The 18920-nt window shown below is 45.7% G+C and overlaps 1 protein-coding gene across 3 annotated transcripts in view; it reads right to left on the bottom strand.

Moving 5' to 3' along the window:
• Window positions 1-18859, bottom strand: part of BIVM (basic, immunoglobulin-like variable motif containing) — a 44821-nt gene extending 25962 nt beyond the window's left edge. For 2 of the 3 annotated variants that reach the window (XM_039255710.1, XM_039255712.1), the window contains exons 1-3: window positions 18701-18859; window positions 11512-12108; window positions 4023-4149 (exon numbers count right to left, since the gene is read on the bottom strand). In XM_039255710.1, the coding sequence (XP_039111641.1) occupies window positions 4023-4149; window positions 11512-11989 (605 nt within the window). In that variant the 5' untranslated portion in view covers window positions 11990-12108; window positions 18701-18859. Of the gene's footprint in view, window positions 1-4022; window positions 4150-11511; window positions 12109-17136; window positions 17335-18700 lie in introns of those variants that run through there. The other variant, XM_039255711.1, reaches the window with a different exon arrangement.
• Between the last annotated feature and the right edge of the window lie 61 nt (window positions 18860-18920).

Here is an 18920-nt window from a genome sequence, read left to right as displayed (position 1 = left end):
TTTGCAAGTGGATATCCACTTTTCCCAGCACCATTTGTGGAAGAGACAGTCCTTCCTCTCTTCTGTGGTCTTGGCACCCTTACTGAAGACTGTTTGCCCTTGTACATAAGTGTTTCTTTCTGGGCTTTCTATTCTGACCCATTTGTCTACATATCTGTCTTTATGTCAGGACCACACTGTTTTGATTACGTAGCTCTGGGATGTTTTGAAATCAGGAAGTGTGTGACCCACGTTCCACTCTGGCCATCACCACCTTCCCAGCAATTCACAAGGCACTGTCCTCAGCTGGAAATTAGGGGGTAAAATAATCCAACAGTGATCAGATCAGCAGGATCTCCTTCTATAGCTCCTGCCTGCATTTCTGTGGTGCTGAGCTGGATCTCCACCAAGAACCCCAGCGTCTCTCTACCGTTGCAGCGGCTCCCACTCCTAGATCTAACCAGAGGGTCACCGGATGGTTTCAGGACTGACACCGGGACTTTAGGGAAACCTGCACTGCTTGAGGCCGAGAGTAGTCTCTGCCGCTCTTGGCGTCCTCTCCCTGTGGGTCCGGAGTGCACAGGATTTGAGAAGTGTGCATTAGAGCCTATGGTTTGGGGGTGTTGTTAATTCTCTGTTTCAGGGAAGATAGAGCTTCTCCCTATTTTTTATTTTCTTGTTATTGTTTCCATGGGTTTGAAGCATAGGGGTCAAGGGCAGGCCACCCCAAGATGGGCCACTTTGGCATGAACATTATTTTGAGTTCAAAGCAATCCAAACCCAGCAGATTCAGAAAAAAACTCTTTATCTCCCCCATCAAGTACCTGCTTTACCAGGAAGAGAGCTATTGACAGAGAGTCCCCTTTACCCAAGAAGCTTATCTGCGCAATAGGGCAATCTTTGTTTTTTCAAAACCTCTCCTTTCTTCTCCAGGCTAATAGCCTTCCTACTCTTATCCTGAGGCTCCCACCCCTGTTCTTAGCTCACAAAAGCTTCATGTTACCTCCATGTCTTTGGAATTTCCACATCTGTGTGAATTCCCTGTACATACGTTATTACATTCGATTTTCTCCTGCTAATCTGTCTTACATCAATTTGATTCTAATTCCAGCTAGAAGAGCCTCGAAGGGCAGAGGAAAGTCTACCTCCCCGAGAGAGGGAAGGAATGAAGGAAACAGGCCTTATTCTGCCATATTTATATTCCCAACTATTATCTGAAACACCTCTTCACAAAGCCTTAGGATCACTGCTAGACACCCTTAAGATTTTTCCATATTTCTTCATCAACCCAAACTTGTTTACTGGTCTTGTTCGTGACCAGCCTAAAACTTTCACTGGCCTTCTACTATCTCCTACGGGTGTTTCCGTCCCAACCCTCATCTTGTGACATCCTCAGTGGGAAATTAGTTTGTCATCCTGACAATGTTTCCCCTCAGGTTATTTCTCCCACCTGTGCTTCCTCATCTGTCTTTATGGTTGCACATGTTATACTACTAAAATACAATTACCCGAATTTGTTGTTAAAACAAATCTTAGGTCTAAGGGATTAGAAGCAAACATGGGCAAAGGCTTTCTCCAAAGAAACTAAAATTACTGTTTTTGATTCTAGTGTCTCTTCTCCAACACAATCTACATACTTATTACTACCAATTAATCTTTTAAAATACCCTTTTGTTAAGACACTGGCAATGGCTTATCTCTATGTCAGGAACAAAAAAAATCTAAATCCTTAGCCTGGTGTCCAAGATACAGATCATGACAGGTTACGCAGAAAGAATACAAACTTTGTAGTCTGGCCCTCTTCAGTTTTAATACAAGATCTACTTCTTCACCGTGCGATGTTAGGTAAGCCTCTTGGCTTCTCTGAGCTTCACTCCAGACAAGCTTGTCGAATCTTCATTACCAACATGCAAGACACCCTCCTACCAACCATGCAAAGACCTCCATACCCTCAGATTTCCTCTCTTAAGACCCAGCTCCTCAGATTGGGGCGCCTGGGTGGCTTAGTCGGTTAACCGTCCGACTTTCGCTTAGGTCATGATCTCGCAGTTCGTGGGTTCGAGCCCCTCGTCGGGCTCTGTGCTGACTGCCAGCTCAGAGCCTGGAGCCTATTTCAGAGTCTGTATCTCCCTCTCTCTCTGACCCTCCCCTGCTCACGCTGTCTCTCTCTCTCCTAGAAATAAATAAATATATATATATATAAAAAAAAGACCCAGCTCCTCAGAGAAGCCTTTTGATGATCATTCTTTCCTCTCATGTTGGTAGTTTATTCATACCCATCATCTGACAAACTGCCTGAGATATTTTATGTTGTTCTACTTAGTCCCATTTCTCGCCTAGACTTTAAACCCTGAGCCAGGGAACCTAGGTGGCTCAGTGAGTTAAGTGTCTGACTTCAGCTAAGGCCATGATCTCATGGTTTGTGAGTCTGAGCCCCACATCAGGCTCTGAGCCTGGAGCCTGCTTCGGATTCTGTGCCTCCCTCTCTCTGTGCCCCTCCTCTGTTCATACTCTGCTCTCTCTCTCTCTCAAGAATGAATAAACATTTAAAAAAAATTTTTTAATAACATAAATAAAGAAATAAACCCTGAGAAAACAAATGCCATGTTTTGTGCATCTCTGTATTCTCAGCCCACAGTGAGGGGTCCAATATTTATTAAATAAGTGATAAAATCTAACATTTTTTAAACCTCACACAAATAATTTTTTAAAATCTCAAATCATAGACTAGTAATATCTAAAAGCTATCATTAATTAAACATTTTTTTCTTGAAATAGGAACTGTAGTCTAAGGTAACCAAATAGCCGCAGTTGATGAGTGAAAGCTCTTCTTATTAGAAGAGTGTCAGGTAATAAAGGGAGAAGATATGAAAGAAATTTGAAATATCACCATTTTCCAGCAAGGATTCAGGTACAAATCATCAGTGGGTTTGGCCAAAGCCACTAGGTGAAAAGTTAATGGATATTAATGGATATTAACCTGATGCCACCGTCCCCCACTATGTGATGGTCGCAGAAGGGGACAAAAAAGAACTTGACAATGTGGGCTGACGCTGTCACCACCTAATTCCAATAATCAGCCTTACAATCTCATACGGGATGACCAGATACTGTGCATCCCCCGGTTTGATGCTCTGGGAAGAACATACGGCACCACCGAGGCAGTGCTGTTGCCTAAAATGTTCAACTGGTGTCTAAACCAGGTCTGTACGTCTAACTTCCAGCTTTCAGAAAATACTGAGGCTATAGAAATAATTTAGACAACAGGGGGAAAAATCAGACTAATCCAGGAGGTAGGACACTCTACAAGATACCTGGCCAAGTCAATCTTTCAGAAGTCAATCTCCTGGGTGGCTCAGTCAGTTAAGCATACCACTCTTGATTTTGGCTCAGGTCACGATCTCACGGTTTGTGAGATGGAGCCTCGCTGTTGGGCTCTGTGCTGATGGTGTGGGACCTGCTTGGGATTGTCTCTCTCTCCCTCTCTCTTTCTCTCCCTTTCTCTCTGCCCCTTCCCCATGCTCTCTGTCTCTCTCAAAATAAATAAATGAATAAACATTTAAAAAAGGAAGTCAATGTCCTAAAATTTAAAAAACAGGGGCGTCTGGGTGGCTCAGTTGGTTAAGCATCCGACTTTGGCTCAGGTCAAGATCTCATGGTTCGTGGGTTCGAGCCCCGCATCAGGCTCTGTGCTGACAGCTAGCTCAGAGCCTGGAGCCTGTTTCAGATTCTGTGTCTCCCTCTCTCTCTGACCCTCCCCTGCTCACGCTGCCTCTCTCTTTCTCAGAAATGAATAAAACATTAAAAAATTTAAAAAAAAAAACAAAAGTGAGGGAAGTAAGGCATACAGGCCACAACAAGCAAACATGAAGTGTGGTTCATGGCTGGGAACCACAATGAATAACCAGGCGTGAAAATACTTCAAAATAATCTGGAAAACCTAAACTTAGCCTAGAATTAGATACTATGGAAATACCATTAACTTTACGAAGTATGACAACGGTATTGTGGGGGGGAGGAAAAAGGTCATTTTTAGAGATTACCATCTTCTGAGATCTAATACTTTCCGCTGCTTAATATCTTCAAGAGGAGAATACTGAGGCCACTCCCTTTGATGTCTTCCTTTTTTGTCTGAAGTTTTTTTCTTGCAAATTTGTTTCTTTACATTGCCTAGAACACAAGAGTATAAAGTAAGCAAAATGCTGGAGACCAAATAAGCCATCATAGGAGAACTATTAATTACGTAACAAAATTAAAAAGTAATGCCACTAGTTCTCAAAATATTTGCAAACATGTTGAAGAAAAGACATGCATCTTCAAGAATACTGCCCTAGCTTAAAGAACGAGAATAAAAACAAGTTTAAGCAACCACGAGCGTTAATTCCTATTCGATTCTTACATTCCATCTCCTGATCTAGTCGCTTAGCTAAGAAAAGAATCAAACACAAAATCTTTGGTTTAGAAAATCAAATTCCCACCAGTAAAATCTTTAATTCAACCACTTTCCAGAAAATGAATCCCTTTCTGCAAAACAACAAAACCACATTAACGCAAGCCTGTTAAGAAAGTAAAAGCACTAGATCCAATAATGCAATGATGTGATATTTAAAAATACTTCCAGGCCTTACAGAGACCACAAAATGGATTAAGAATGATGCTCACATGTACATTATTAAAATGTGATTTCAGCACCAGGAACTAGAACAGAAAATGAAGTCTTCCTTCTGTGCGTGCGTGCGTGTGTGCGTGTGTGTGTCTGCGCGTGTGTGTGTGGGTGTGGGTGTGTACTTAAGTGTACACACACCCACACACACACGCGCAGACACACACACGCACACACACACCACTCTCTCCAAAAGACACGTAAAGCAAATAGCAGTGGTCACCTAAGGGGGAGGGGAACTGGAATCTAGACAAAAAAAAGATAAAACTGAGAATGAGACACCGTACTGTTTAATTTTTACACTTTCTGTTTCTGAACCACGCAAATGGATTGTTCAGGCAGTAAAAATTATTTAATTAAAATCTTGGAGCGCCTGGGTGGCTTAGTCGGTTGAGCGTCCGACTTTCGCTTAGGTCATGATCTTTTTGTTTGTGGGTTCGAGCCCCTTGTTGGGCTTTGTTCTGACTGCCTGCTCAGAGCCTGGAGCCTGTTTCCGAGTCTGTGACTCCCTCTCTCTCTGACCCTCCCCTGCTCACGCTGTCTCTCTCTCTCTCCTAGAAATAAATTTTAAAAATTAAAAAAAAATAAAATAAAATCTTAACTATAGAGGACAAACTAATGGTTACCAGACGGAGGTGGGTAGGGGCATAGATGAAATAAGTGATGGGAATCAAGGGGTGCACTTGTAGAATGAGCACCGAGTGAGGTATGGAATGCTGAGTCACTACATTGTATGCATGAAACTAATATTACACTATCTGTTAACTGACTGGAATCTAAATTAAAGCTTTAAAAAATATATTAATAAATCACATCCAAGTTTCATGTCCCTAAAATACCATTAACATTTCAGACAGCTATGCTCAAATACTTTAACAATTTTCACACATACTACATTTTCAATGAAATAATCAAACCTGTTATAAAAATTATATAAGAGCTAAGATTTTATTTTATGATTTATTCGTAATGAGAAAACATAGATTATAGAGAGATATATCTAGAAAATAGACGTGGAAAGGGGCTTGTTTCATTCGCCCGTCAATAAAACCAAAGCCAGCTGGAACTCAGAAACTATTGTGACACAGGGTATTTCTCTAATTTTTGCAAGATGTCATAATGACAAACACTGTAATATCCCAAACCCGGTTTTTCCCCATTCCCTCTAGCTATTCAAAGTCTTCACAGAGAACACAACAACATTTCTAGCGAGCTGAATAACCAACCGCTGGCAAACAAGAGCTAAGTCTCATTCTGACAAGTTTCTTCCACTAATAAAATAAACCTTAGAGAGTGAAAAGATGGAAAAGTACTTTCCAATATTTCTTCTGATGTCTTCTCTGCCCAATAATGCCTTAATGCCCTACACAGTTTTCCCAGCCACTTAAATTCTTAGAGGCTAATGAAGCGTGCTAATCTGTGCCCTCAGCACCCCCAGATGGTCCGGACCCACATGCTTTCTTTCCTCTGAGGTTCACCTGAGCCTGCCCTCCATCACCTTCAACTTCACGCCTAGGAGCCCCCTGGGCTAAATAAGTGTGTGTTCCAAGTAAGCCCCCTTCGTGAAATCCACCTATTGCCACACAGGCAAAATTCCACTCAGTTCGGGAGAGAGGAAAGTTCTGGCAGAGTGGAAGCCAAGTCTAAGAGGAGAACATCATAGATCCACACCGGAACACCCTGTCTCGCCATCTCATCAACCCCAGGAACCTCTAGCCACTGCTGTTTGGCATTGTCATATTGTTCCATTCCACCCTACCCACAACACAACCATATAGCTCCAACACCGGAAGAAACACACATACATACACACCTACATCTGTTCACCACACTGCCTTCTAGAGAAAGGCCTGAGGATGACAAAGTAAAATGTCTGCACCTTTTTGACTTGAGGAACCACGGGACAGAGTTCTGGGCAATCACTGCCACTGGAAAGTGAGGCGGGTGGGTGCCCCAGAAAATAAAAGAGCCAGAAAAGGGGAGACTCAAATTCTGTGCGTAAATTTGGCCCCAATCTTGGGCTGACCCTGAACCATGAGCAGACCCCAAAAGCACAGCTAAGGCTGAAACATATTGGACAGAGATTTCAAATGTCCTTAAGAGACAGGATTTGTGGTTTTAGTCAAACCAAATGTATTGCTGCTAAAATTAAAAACAAACAAATGAGCACGCTTGAAATAAAGCACTCTTTGGAGGAATATACAAGAATCCAAAATCAACATAACATTTCCAACACCCAGGATACAATCCAAAATTATTAAATATGTGAGGAAACTGGAAAATGTGACACATTCTCTGGAAACAAGATAAGACCAACTCGGAGATGACCCAGATTTTAAAACTGGCAGATAAGGATTCTATCTTACCTTATCTTATTTTAAGTAGGCTTCACACTCAGCACAGAGCCCAAAATGGGGCTTCAACTCACAACCCTGAGATCAAGACCTGAGCTGAGATCTTCACTGACTGAGCCACTCAGGCACCCCAGCAGATAAGAATTTTAAAGTGGATATTATAGGGGCACCTGGGTGGCTTAGTCGGTTAAGCGTCCGACTTTCCGACTTTCGCTTAGGTCATGATCTTGCTGTTCTTGGGTTCGAGCCCCTCTTTTGGCTCTGTGCTGACTGTCAGCTCAGAGCCTGGAGCCTGTTTCAGTCTGTGACTCCCTCTCTCTCTGACCCTCCCCTGCTCACGCTGATTCTCTCTCCTAGAAATAAATAAAACATTTAAAAAAAAATGTAAATTCCAGAACTAAATGAAACAAATAATTCATGGAATATACCTAAAAGCTGTCTTTAAGACATGCACTTTATCTTTTTTTTCAGCTATAAACTTTTTATCAAGAGGAAGATGAATCACGTCTTTTCTTTTTTGAGTCGAGGTGACACACACCGTGACACTCATTTCAGGTGTCCAACACAGCGATTCAACAGCTCTATATGCTATACCCATCACAGAGTAGCTACCATCTGTCACCACACCACACTATTAGAGAAGCATTGACTATATTCCCTATGGTTTATTTTGACTATATTCCCTACCTTTTATACCCATGAGACATTCACTCTCTATCAGGAAACCTGTATCTCCCACACCCCTTCACCCATTTTGCCTGTCCCCCACGCCCCTCGGCTCTGGCAACCATCAGTTTGTTCTCTGTATTTATAGGTCTGATTCTGCTTTCTGGTTTTTTGCTTGTTTATTCATTAGTTTTAGGTTTTAGATTCCACATTTAAGTAAAATCCTATGTATTTGTCTTTCCCTGTCTGACCTGTTTCACTTAGCATGATACCTTCTAGATCCATCCATGTTGCGCATGGCAAATTCTCATCCATTTTTATGGTTGAGGAGGGATGCACTTTAAATATAAAAAAATACAAGTTGAAAATAAGTGGACGGACGGGGCCCCTAGGTGGCTCAGTTGGTTAAGCATCCGACTTTGGCTCAGGTCATGATCTCGCAGTTCTCGGGTTCAAGCCCCGCATCAGGTTCTGTGCTGACAGCTCAGAGCCTGGAGCCTGTTTCAGATTCTGTGTCTCCCTCTCTCTCTATTCCTCCCCCGATCATGTTCTGTCTCTCTCTGTCTCAAAAATAAATTAAAAAAAAAAAAGAAAAGAAGTGGACGGAAAGAGATACACCATGCAAACACTAGTCAAAAGCTGGAGTATCTAGATTAATATCAATCAACGAAGCTTTCAGAACAAGAAGTATTACCAGGAATAATGAGGGACATTTCATAACAATAAAAAGGTCAATTCAATAAGAGGAAATAAAGCTTATAATTATGTGTGCACCTAATTAATAGAGTTACAAATTACCTGGAAGCAAAAATCAACAGAATTAAATGCAGCAAGGGTAACAATCATAGCTGGAGATTTCTAACACCTATTTTCAGCCATTAGTAGAATAAGACAAAAATTAAGTAGTGACACAGAAGATGTGAGCAACACTCTCAAACACTCTGACCCGATATGTATGTATAGAATACTACATCCAACAAGAATGCACATTCTTTTCAAATGGACATGGTACATCACCAACATAGACTGTGTGTCAGGTCATAAAACAAGTCTCAGCCCATTTTAAAGACAAGTTTATATGTCCTCTGTCCACAGTGGAAATAAATTAGAAATCAATATTGGGGCGCCTGGGTTGCTCAGTCAGTTAAGCATCAGACTCTTGATTTTGGCTCAGATCACGATCTCATGGTTCCTGGGATCAAACCCTGCATAGGGCTCTGCACTGACAGCATAGAGCCTGCTTGGGATTTTCTCTTTCTCCCTCTCTCTCTGCCCCTCCCCCGCTCACGTGTGTGTGCACGCATGCGCTCCCTCTCTCTCTCTCAAAATTAATAAACTTTTTAAAAAATCAATATTTTGACAGGGCACCTGGGTGGCTGTTGGTCAAGCGTCTGACTTCAGCTCAGATCATGATCTCACGGTTCATGGGTTCGAGCCCCACGTCAGGCTCTGTGCTGACAGCTCAGAGCCTGGAACTTGCTTTGGATTCTGTGTTTCCCTCTCTCTGCCCCTTCTCAGCTCACACTCTGTCTCTCTCTACTTCAAAAATAAATAAACATTAAAAAATTTTAAAAGAATTCACAAAGAAAAAAGGAATTTAAAAAAAAATCAATATTTAGAAAAAGCCCCAAAATATCAGGAAATTTAGCAGCATACTTCTAAACAGTAACACATATGTCAAAGAAGAAATCACAAGGGAATTAGAAAATACTTCAAATTACATGATAATAAAAATAAAGTGTATCAACATTTGTGGGCTGGGGCTAACACAGTACTCACAGGGCAATTTTAAGCACAAAATGCTGCAAGTAGAAAAGTCTTGAATGAAAACATTGGAAAAAGAAGAAGCAAGTAAGCCCAAAGTAAGTAGAAGAAAGAAAATAATAAAGGGGCGCCTGGGTGGCTTAGTCGGTTAAGTGTCCGACTTTCGCTTAGGTCATGATCTCGCGGTTCTTGGGTTCGAGCCCCGCGTCGGGCTCTGTGCTGACTGCCAGCTCAGAGCCTGGAGCCTGTTTCCGAGTCTGTGACTCCCTCTCTCTCTGACCCTCCCCTGCTCACGCTGTCCCTCTCTCTGTCTCTCTCCTAGAAATAAATAAAACATTAAAAAAAAAGAAAATAATAAAAAGCATAATTCCATAGAATAGAAAACAAACAATTGGGAAAAATTAACAAAGCTAAAAGCTGGTTATTTGAAAAGATGAACAAAACTGATAAATCCCTTGCTAGAAGAAAAAAGAAAGAGAACATAAATTACCAGTATCAGGAATGAAAGAGGAGTTATTACTAAAAGACTCTGTAGACATTAGAGGGATAAAAAGGACTAGAAGAAATAACTCTGGGGAGGGGCGCCTGGGGGGCTCAGCTGGTTAAGCAGCCAACTCTCGGTCTTGGCTCAGGTCATGAGCTCCTGGTTGGGGAGATCAAGCCCCCCATTAGGCTCTGAGAGCTCAAAGCCTGCTTGGGATTCTCTCTCTTCCTCCCTCTCTGCCCCTCTCCTGCTCATGTTCTCTACCTCTCTCAAAATAATTAAAAAACATTTTAAAAATAACTCTGAGGTGCCTGGCTGGCTCAGTCGGTTAAGTGTGAGTCTCTCAGTTTCAGCTCAGGTCAGGATCTCGCAGTTGGTGAGAGCGAGCCCCACATCGGACTCTGTGCTGACAGTGCAGAGCCTGCTGGGGATTCTCTCTCCCTTCTCTGCCCCTCCCCTGCGTGTGCCCCCTCTGTCTCACTTGCTCACTCTCTCAAAATAAATAAATAAACTTAAAAAAGGAAAAAAGAGAAAAAGAAATAACTTCATGCCAACAAAATTGGCAGCTTAGATCAAATGGAGAAACTTAAACTTGACAGAATTAGTGGGAATCGAGACAGCCCCATGATCACAGTTAGACATGTGTCAGACCCCTCTGTAAAGCTCTCAGAAAATGGGAGCGAACACTTCCCAACTCGTCTTAGGAGACCTGCGCAGCCCTGATTCCAACACCTGAAAAATACATTACAAAAAAATTATAGACCAATCACCTGTAAAGGTAGACACAAAGCGAAACCCCCCTGACATGCTGAGAACACAAATCTACATTACGTTCTGTGAAACAAGTGAACTTGGCAAATAAACAAGAAGTATGGGGTTTTAGAAAAAGAAGCCTAGAAGTAAAAGACAAATCCTACCTCGGCCTCCTCCTCGCTTTCATCTTTCCACAAGCAACTCATCCTCTCTGGGCCCCAATCTTTTTACCTATAAAATGAGGATAAGAGCACCTACCACATAAAAATCCTGTATTACTGTGACTTCAAAAGAAAGGAGTGAAAAGCAATAGTGCTGGCCACAGGGCCACCACTCTGCAATTGCGAAGGCTGTGCACTGCACCCTAGGTAAATAGCGCCCTCTAAATTGTGCAGTACACAACCCAGTCAGGAGAACCTGGAGACCCCCTGGGTGCTCAAACAATTTTAACAAGAAAAAGCCACACTGTTATATAGTGGAAGAGAAAACTAAATGTTTAATTGGGAAAGATGAATTCATGTCTTTGCAAAAGCATAAAATAGCAGTATGTTATTCTAGCCACCTCATTAACAATTTCTAAGCCACCGTACACTTTTCTGCAATACCTGTATTTTACAGCATTCTCAGATTTTTCAAAGTTCTAAAGGTTATGTGTGAAGTTTCCAGTGGCAAGCCATTAATGAACTAAATGTCCTCTGCCCAGAGTTATTTTTTAACTACAGTGACAGACAGCATGATAGCCATGTTCCTTGGATAGCGGTATAAAAGGAATGCTCAATGGCAAGCTTAAACAAGATATACTGTTTTCTTATTATTTTCACATATGATGTTCACGCCTCCTTCCTTACCTGATTTGTGTTTCAAATTCATGGTCACCCCGTCAAATTCAGACTTATCAATTTCCCATGCGAGAGGTAGCTTGCCCAGGCTATGGGATAAGTTGTCCAAGCTATTTTCTTCATTGTAGATGATTTCTGATGTACTAGCTGGGATGCCGATGTACCTTGATGGGTTATTTCCGGCAGATAAAGAGGTACTATCGGGGAGGCAAGAAGAGCGGGTTGAATTTGGAGCTTTATAGATTGAGGTTGCCTGGTTGAGAAAGGCATAGTCTGAACAGATGGCATAAATTTTCTCCCGAGTATGGGTCACTGGACAGCTCCACGGATAATGACCATCTCCTTTGGGACCCAAGGGTGCCCCCGAGGCACGAGTGCAGAAAGACTGTACAGCACCTTGTAGATTCTCTTCAGGAGAGTTTCTCTCGGATTTGTGCTCACCATTTCCAGAATCATTTGCCCTTTCTGCTTCTGCAATGTTAGGCATTGAATGCAACTCTAAAAGCTCTGCGAAGGAGAAGTTGTAGCTCTTTCTGCTACTTGAAAACCAACTGTGACAACCGTTTACAGCATCCTACAGAAGCTTGAGAGCCGTAAAATGGGATCCTAAGAAAAGAGCGAGGAGGAAAAAAACATCAACAATCCGCGAGATGCTACAGAAGCCTAAAAAATACATCAAATATTTCACCCGGCTTCATTCAATGAACATTTCCTTGACAACTACCATACATCTAGAGTCACAATCACGGCCCATCTGCCTTATTAAAAAATTCTTTTACAATAATGCTTTAGAGGAATCAAAAAGACAACTCAATTAAAAATGGGCAAAATATCTGAAGAGTCACTTCTCCAAACAGTGTAGAAATGGTCAATGAACGCAATGAACAGAGGCTCAACACCATCAGCCATCTCGGAAATGCAAATGAAAACCCCAGAAAGATATACGTCACACCCAGCAGGATGGCTCTGATGGAAAAAAAACAGGTGATAAGGATTGGGGACGATGTGGTGACTGGGAACCTCACGCACTTCTGATGGGAATACAAAATGGTCCAGGCACTCTGGAGCACAGTTCCTCAAACACAGAGTGACCACAGGACCAAGCAATTCCACTCCTAGGTACCGATGTCAGAGAAATGAAGGCACATGGCCACACAAATCTTCGCAGCAGCATTATTGATAATAGCCCAAAAGGGGAAACAACCCAAATATCCATCAACTGATGAATGGATTAAAAAAGATAAATAAAATGTAGCTTCTCCATGCTATAGAATATTATCGGGCAGTACAAATAAATGAAATACTGACCCACACCACAACATGGATGGATCTTGAAAGCATTCTGCTAAATGAATGGAGCCAGTCACAAAGGAGCAGACAGTGTATGATTCCATTTATACGAACTGTTCAGAAGAGGCAAGTCTCCCGTGACAGAAATTAGATTAGTGGGTTACCTACAGCTGGGAGGGAGGAGGAGGTTGGGGATGATGGGGTTTCTTTTTGGAATAATGACACTATTCTATAATTGACTGAGGTGGTGAATCCACAACTTTATGAATATACTAAAAGCTACTGAAGTGGACATTTGAAACAGGTGAATTGTGTGGTGTGTGACTTATATCTCAGTAAAGCTGTGCACCTGTCACCACAATCAATTATAGTTGGGAGTCGCTACCTTCTGGTCAGTCTCAGGAAAAACCCATTTTCTTTTTCTTTTTCTTTTTTTTTTAATTTTATTTATTTCTAGGAGAGAGAGAGAGAGACAGCATGAGCAGGGGAGGGTCAGAGAGAGAGGGAGACACAGACTCTGAAATAGGTTCCAGGCTCTGAGCTGGCAGTCAGCACAGAGCCCGACGCGGAGCTCGAACCCATGAACCACGAGATCATGACCCAAGTGAAAGTCGGACGCTTAACCGACTAAGCCACCCAGGCACCCCAGGAAAAACCCATTTTCAAGTCTACACCGATTCCCTTGGGGAAGAAAACAGAGAACAGCTTAAACAGCAACCAAGTGCATTTAAGGAAGCTGGAGACTTACAGGACCTTGATGAGTCAGACCAGCACAGGTGGTACAAGAGGGTGCTGGATGCAGGTACCAGATCTGAGTGTGCCCACCTCACAGGGAAAAGAAGTCAAGAGACAGAGCCCACCCCAGGTGCCCAGTTTGATGTTTACTAGTCAATATCTCTGCCCATTCACTTATTTTAAAAAAAAATTAGAAGTGAGAATAATTTCCTTAGGTTACAGAAAATGATTATATAAAACCCCGCATACAAATCCTGAATGGCAAAAACCTCTAAGATAACAAGAAATAACAGAAGAGGGATTGCCACAGGGCCATGGTCCCTCTGAGTCTGTGGGGAGAAACTAGTACAGGTAATGCATGTCCTTCATGTAATTTAGGTAACAGAGCTCAGTAAGAGGACCCCATATATCCTACAAGAGTCCGCTCCATTTATGTGTAAGGAATGCTTTCCTTATTTTCTTTTTTTAATGTTTACTTATTTTTGAGAGAGAGAGACAAAGAGAAAAAGTCAGGAAAGGGCAGAGAGAAAAGGAGACACAGAATCCAAAGCAGGCTCCAGGCTCTGAGCTGTCAGCACAGAGCCCCATATGGGGCTCGAACTCAGGAACCTTGAGATCATGACCTCAGCCAAAGTCAGCGCTCAACCGACTGAGCCACCCAGCTGCCTCAGGAATGCTTTCCTTCTATTCAAACCTTCCCATAGTGAGTTTGTAATTGGTGCACAGTTTACAGTTATTTGCAGAAAACTCAGTTTGGCTGGAGCCTCCCCACCAAAGATGGAACACCACTACCATTTTGGAATCTTCTCCTGTTTTCAAGAAACCCTGGGAGTGTTGGCAGTGGATTTCTAAACAGGAAGCCTTCTCTTTCTTCCTCATCTCCTGGTGTCATGATGATGTTGGAGGAAGACGCAAATAGAAGCTCGGATCTGAGGCTGTACAGACCAAGCTGGGCTTTTCTGAGGAGTCGATTTCTCTGATTCTTGGCAGATGAGCTAACAAAGCACTTTCTACTGATCTGTCAACCTGGTGCCTTTCTCCGAGAACCAGCGTGGTGGGCGGAGGTAGGTATTATTTGTGGTGTTGGGGCTGTATGGGTGGGCTGTGATAGGGTGAAGCATGAGGGATAGCACAGGGCCCTGGTATGTAAGGGGTAGTGACCCAGGGTGTTGGAGTCCCTCGGAGGGGGTGGTGGAGACAGAAATGCTCCAGGCACTGCCCTAACGTCTTCATCTCAAGCTTAACTTCTACTTTACCACAGCTTCCTTCTTCAGACTTCATGTGAGTGCTGCGCCAGTGGGACCAGCTCTCCGTAGTGTGGGAATGTCGGGAAAGATGCTCATTTGGAACATATATAGAATATTCTAATCCAAAACTAGGCAAAAGGAAATTAGTGCATTAGCACAAAAGGTAGGGTTGAAGTGGTTCAGTCAGTTAAGCATCTGACTCCTGACTTGATTTCCACTCAGGGCATTATCTCATGGTTCATGAGATCAAGCCCCGCATCTGGCTCTGCACTGATGGTACAAAGCCTGCTTGGGATTCTCTCTCTCCCTCTCTCTCTGCCCCTCCCCTGCTTGTACGTGCACGCTCTGCTCTCTCTCTCAATAAATAAATAAACTTTTTCTTTGAAAAAAGGTAGGGTTGAACTTTCTGGAAGCTAAAGACAAGAAAGAACATAGCACTTCGTTAACAAAAAGTTTAACAGTGGTTTTCTTCATGTTTTTGGGTTTGGTTGCTTTTAAATAATGGTCGCTCAACAAGAATGGCCTCCTTGGTGATACTTCTACAAATAGAAAAGTAAAGATCATCAACATAAGGACATAATTCATATCGATTGTCAATAAAAGCCAACAGTGCTATGAAAACATTCTCATTTGAACCACTGTTCGTGGAAATTTCTCCTTGGAAAACTGTACTATTTCTAGATTTTTATCACAGAAGTAAAACAAATGGCAGAGAAAAATACTGCAAAATGCCAAGATATGACACAAAGAAAATGAAAATCATCCAACTCCGGTGACCCCAACCCTGTTGGTGTTTATTTTCTTTCCTTATTATGTGTCAGATCTGGGGAATGTTTTCCCCGTCAGTGTGAGCCCTTGAGGCTAAAGATGTTAGTATTATCTCATCCTCAGCCTTTCCTACAAGGGAACACAGCACAAGTCATTACTGACAGCAAAATCATTAGAGACGGCGATCTCTGTTTTATGTTGGGATTATGGCCCCAGGAAAGACTGAGGGACAAAGAGGCACTTGTCCCTCCACTAAACAGCCTGCACCTCCCCAGGTTTTGTCACATCTGGTGTCCCCTCTCGTTAGCATTATGGATTCCCGAGCCCATCCCCACTCCCAGCACCACCACCCCGCTGCTGGGTTGACATTTCTAATCTGACCTATGCAGGGTTATTAGAAAATAAAGCTTGGACACACAGATGATCATGTAACTCCCCTGCCTAGAACCTTCTACCCTTACAACAAAAAGCCAACTCCTTGCCTGGCCCCAGGATCGGATCTCTTTAGCTCCACCCTTTCCCTCTTTCAGAGCCCCCTTCCTGCTTCCAACTTTCCGTCTCTGGATGCGGTCTCCTCCCACTCACCCTCCAGAACTGGTTAATTCCCGTTTATTGCACATACCCTTCCATGTCACTTTCTGGGGATTCTTTCTTTGCTCCCCAAACTAGGCTGGGTCGCCCTGTACATACTCAGTACCTTTCTTTAACAAGAAGGGTAATTCCCCCGGAGAAGAGCATTTTTTAAAAGTCTCATCAACTGGGGCGCCTGGGTGGCTGAGTCCCTGGAGCATCCGACTTCGGCTCAGTTCATGATCTCACGGTTCATGGGTTTGAGCCCCGTGTCAGGCTCTGAGCTGTCAGCACAGAGCCTGGAGCCTGATTCAGATTCCGTGTCTCCCTCTCTCTGACCCTCCCCTGCTCATGCTGTCTCTCTCTGTCTCTCACTCTCTCTCAGAAATAAATATAACATTAAAATTTAAAAAAAAAAATAAAAGTCTCATCAACAAATACTTAACTTTTAAATGCCTACGTCATGCCGGGCATTAGTTCAAGCCCCAGCTTAGGAGCCTAGATTCCAGGATGATTTACTGGGAGAGGCTTTAGGGATCAGGAGCTGGTCTGTGGGCCACGCAGCCTCTTTTTCCACCTCCCGGGGGTGCCATCTGTGAGAACGGAGTTTCCTAATCCAGGTAAGAGAGGCGATGCTCTATTACGACTTTACTAAGAATGACTGCCAGGACCGAAGGCTCAATTTACTGATGTGATCTTAACGATCGTGGCACAAGCAACAGAAACACTATCCAACTGTGGGTGAACACAGTTTTATAAAAAGCACCTCCAGGGTAACGATTTTTAAAAGTCACTGGAACGAACTGTTCCGTCAAACTGACGTTCCATTTATAAGGTCATTATTCATCGCCTAGGCTACATTCGTTTCGGTTTATATTTTCAACCCGTATTTTAAGACATCAAGTCTGCTTAGGGAGCGAAAGACCTTAAGAAGGCTCTTCAGCAAGCCTCCCATATGACAACTATCACGATCTATACTCTGTACGGAAGGCCAGGGAAAGGCAGCAGCATGGAAGTGACTTACTAACAGCGGAAAAGGCGCCCGCGAGCCGGGCCAGACGCGCTAAGCCCCAGCGGGCCAGGTCTCGGTCCCGGTCCCCGGTGTCCTCCTCACGCGCTCCGGGCCCCTTGCCGGGCTCACACCCGAGTCCCTTCCCCGGCAGCGGCCGCCGGGCTCAGAGCGGCCGGGGCCGGGCGACCGTCTCCCCGGCGGGGCCCCGCCGCGCCGAGCCGGGCTGTGCGGAGGCGGCGCCGGCCGCGGGGAGGAGCCAGGCTGCGCTCGCCGCCCGCGCGCGCTCCCCGGGGAACCGCGGTCCCCAGCCCGCGTCCCCGCAGCGAGGCCTCCGGGCCCCTCCGCCGTTCCCTCCCGGGCCGGAAGCCGGAGTCCGCCGCTAGGGGGAGCGTCGCGGACGCCGCTGGGGTGACGGCGTGCAGCTGCTCGGGGCCCCGCGGCCGGCGGGACGCGGCGGTTAGTGCGCCCAGGCCAGGAGGGAGCCGCCTGTTTCAGCCTCGAATGCACCCGTTGAAATCAGTACTCGAGACAATTGCAAAAAAAAAAAAAAAAAAAGAAAAGAAAACAGAAACCGGACTCCCACCCAGGCCAGCTTTTGCCCGCGGAGCGCCGCTAGGGGGAGCGTCGCGGACGCCGCTGGGGTGACGGCGTGCAGCTGCTCGGGGCCCCGCGGCCGGCGGGACGCGGCGGTTAGTGCGCCCAGGCCAGGAGGGAGCCGCCTGTTTCAGCCTCGAATGCACCCGTTGAAATCAGTACTCGAGACAATTGCAAAAAAAAAAAAAAAAAAGAAAACAGAAAAGGCCCCCGGACTCCCACCCAGGCCAGCTTTTGCCCGCGGAGCGCCCCGGCGGGTCTGGGCTTGCCGGGGGGCAGCTGGCGGGGAGGGCTGGAGGCTCCGGGTCCGACCCCGGAGCTGACCGTGACCCCTCCTGCTGACCCCTTCCCCCTGGCCAGGGGGCGGCCGTGCGGGGAGGCAGGGGCGGCCACCGCGCGCTCCCGGCCAGGCCCTGCCTTGCGTGGCGTGGGCACCGGCGCCTGGCGGGAGTCGCCGGTATCCACGCGCATCTCCAAATCAGGCTTTGTTCCCGAGAGCGCTCGCCCCCCATCCCCCTAACGCTTCCCCCACGTTGCGGCCCAGCTCGTCGCCCCTACTTTCTCCCGGGAGGAGGACGGGCAGGGATGCCGTGGCCGGGGAGCCCACGGCCGCCTGCGATCCGGGCGGCACAGCGGCTCCCGGGGCGGGCGGGCGGCAGGCAGCAGGCCCGGCCCGCGGCGCGCGAGTGCCCGGCGGAGGGCCCCGCGCCCCGGGCTCACCGCCGCCAGCCCGCGCCTCCGCCCAGCCCGCGGCCCCGGGTACCTGTGGCCGGTCCCGCGGGGTCGAGTCCCCGCGGCCGCCGCAGAGCTGCCCCGGGCCCGGGTCACAGCCTCCCGCGCGCGGCCCGCCACGTGCCTGCGGGGACCCTGGCGTCGGTCGTCCCATCGGAGCGCGCGGGGACTGCGCCCTGGACCGCTGAGCCCGGCGGCCGGCCGTCAGATGTCATCGGCAACGCCTTCCTTTCATCGCGTTGTAGAATACCTGCCGTCTGCACGTGCGGAGGATATGCTGACACTTTTTTCTTTTAATCCTCGCTGTGTCCCCGCACGCCCCTCTGTTGGGCGCCGAGTCTGTATCTGCTCCCTGAAAGCGGTGACCGCAAAGTAAATAAACGAGTGAGAGCAGGTAAAGCCTGGCAGATTTCCGCTAGCCCCGTCGCGAACTACAAGTCCCGGCAAGCCACGGAGCAGGGACGCCGCCG

Source organism: Hyaena hyaena, unplaced genomic scaffold (genome assembly GCF_003009895.1).
Source record: "Hyaena hyaena isolate Hyena2069 unplaced genomic scaffold, ASM300989v1 scaffold_541, whole genome shotgun sequence".
Lineage (NCBI taxonomy): Eukaryota > Metazoa > Chordata > Mammalia > Carnivora > Hyaenidae > Hyaena > Hyaena hyaena.
The sequence above is the reverse complement of the archived record's forward strand: the minus strand, read 5'-3'. Positions and strand labels throughout refer to the sequence as shown.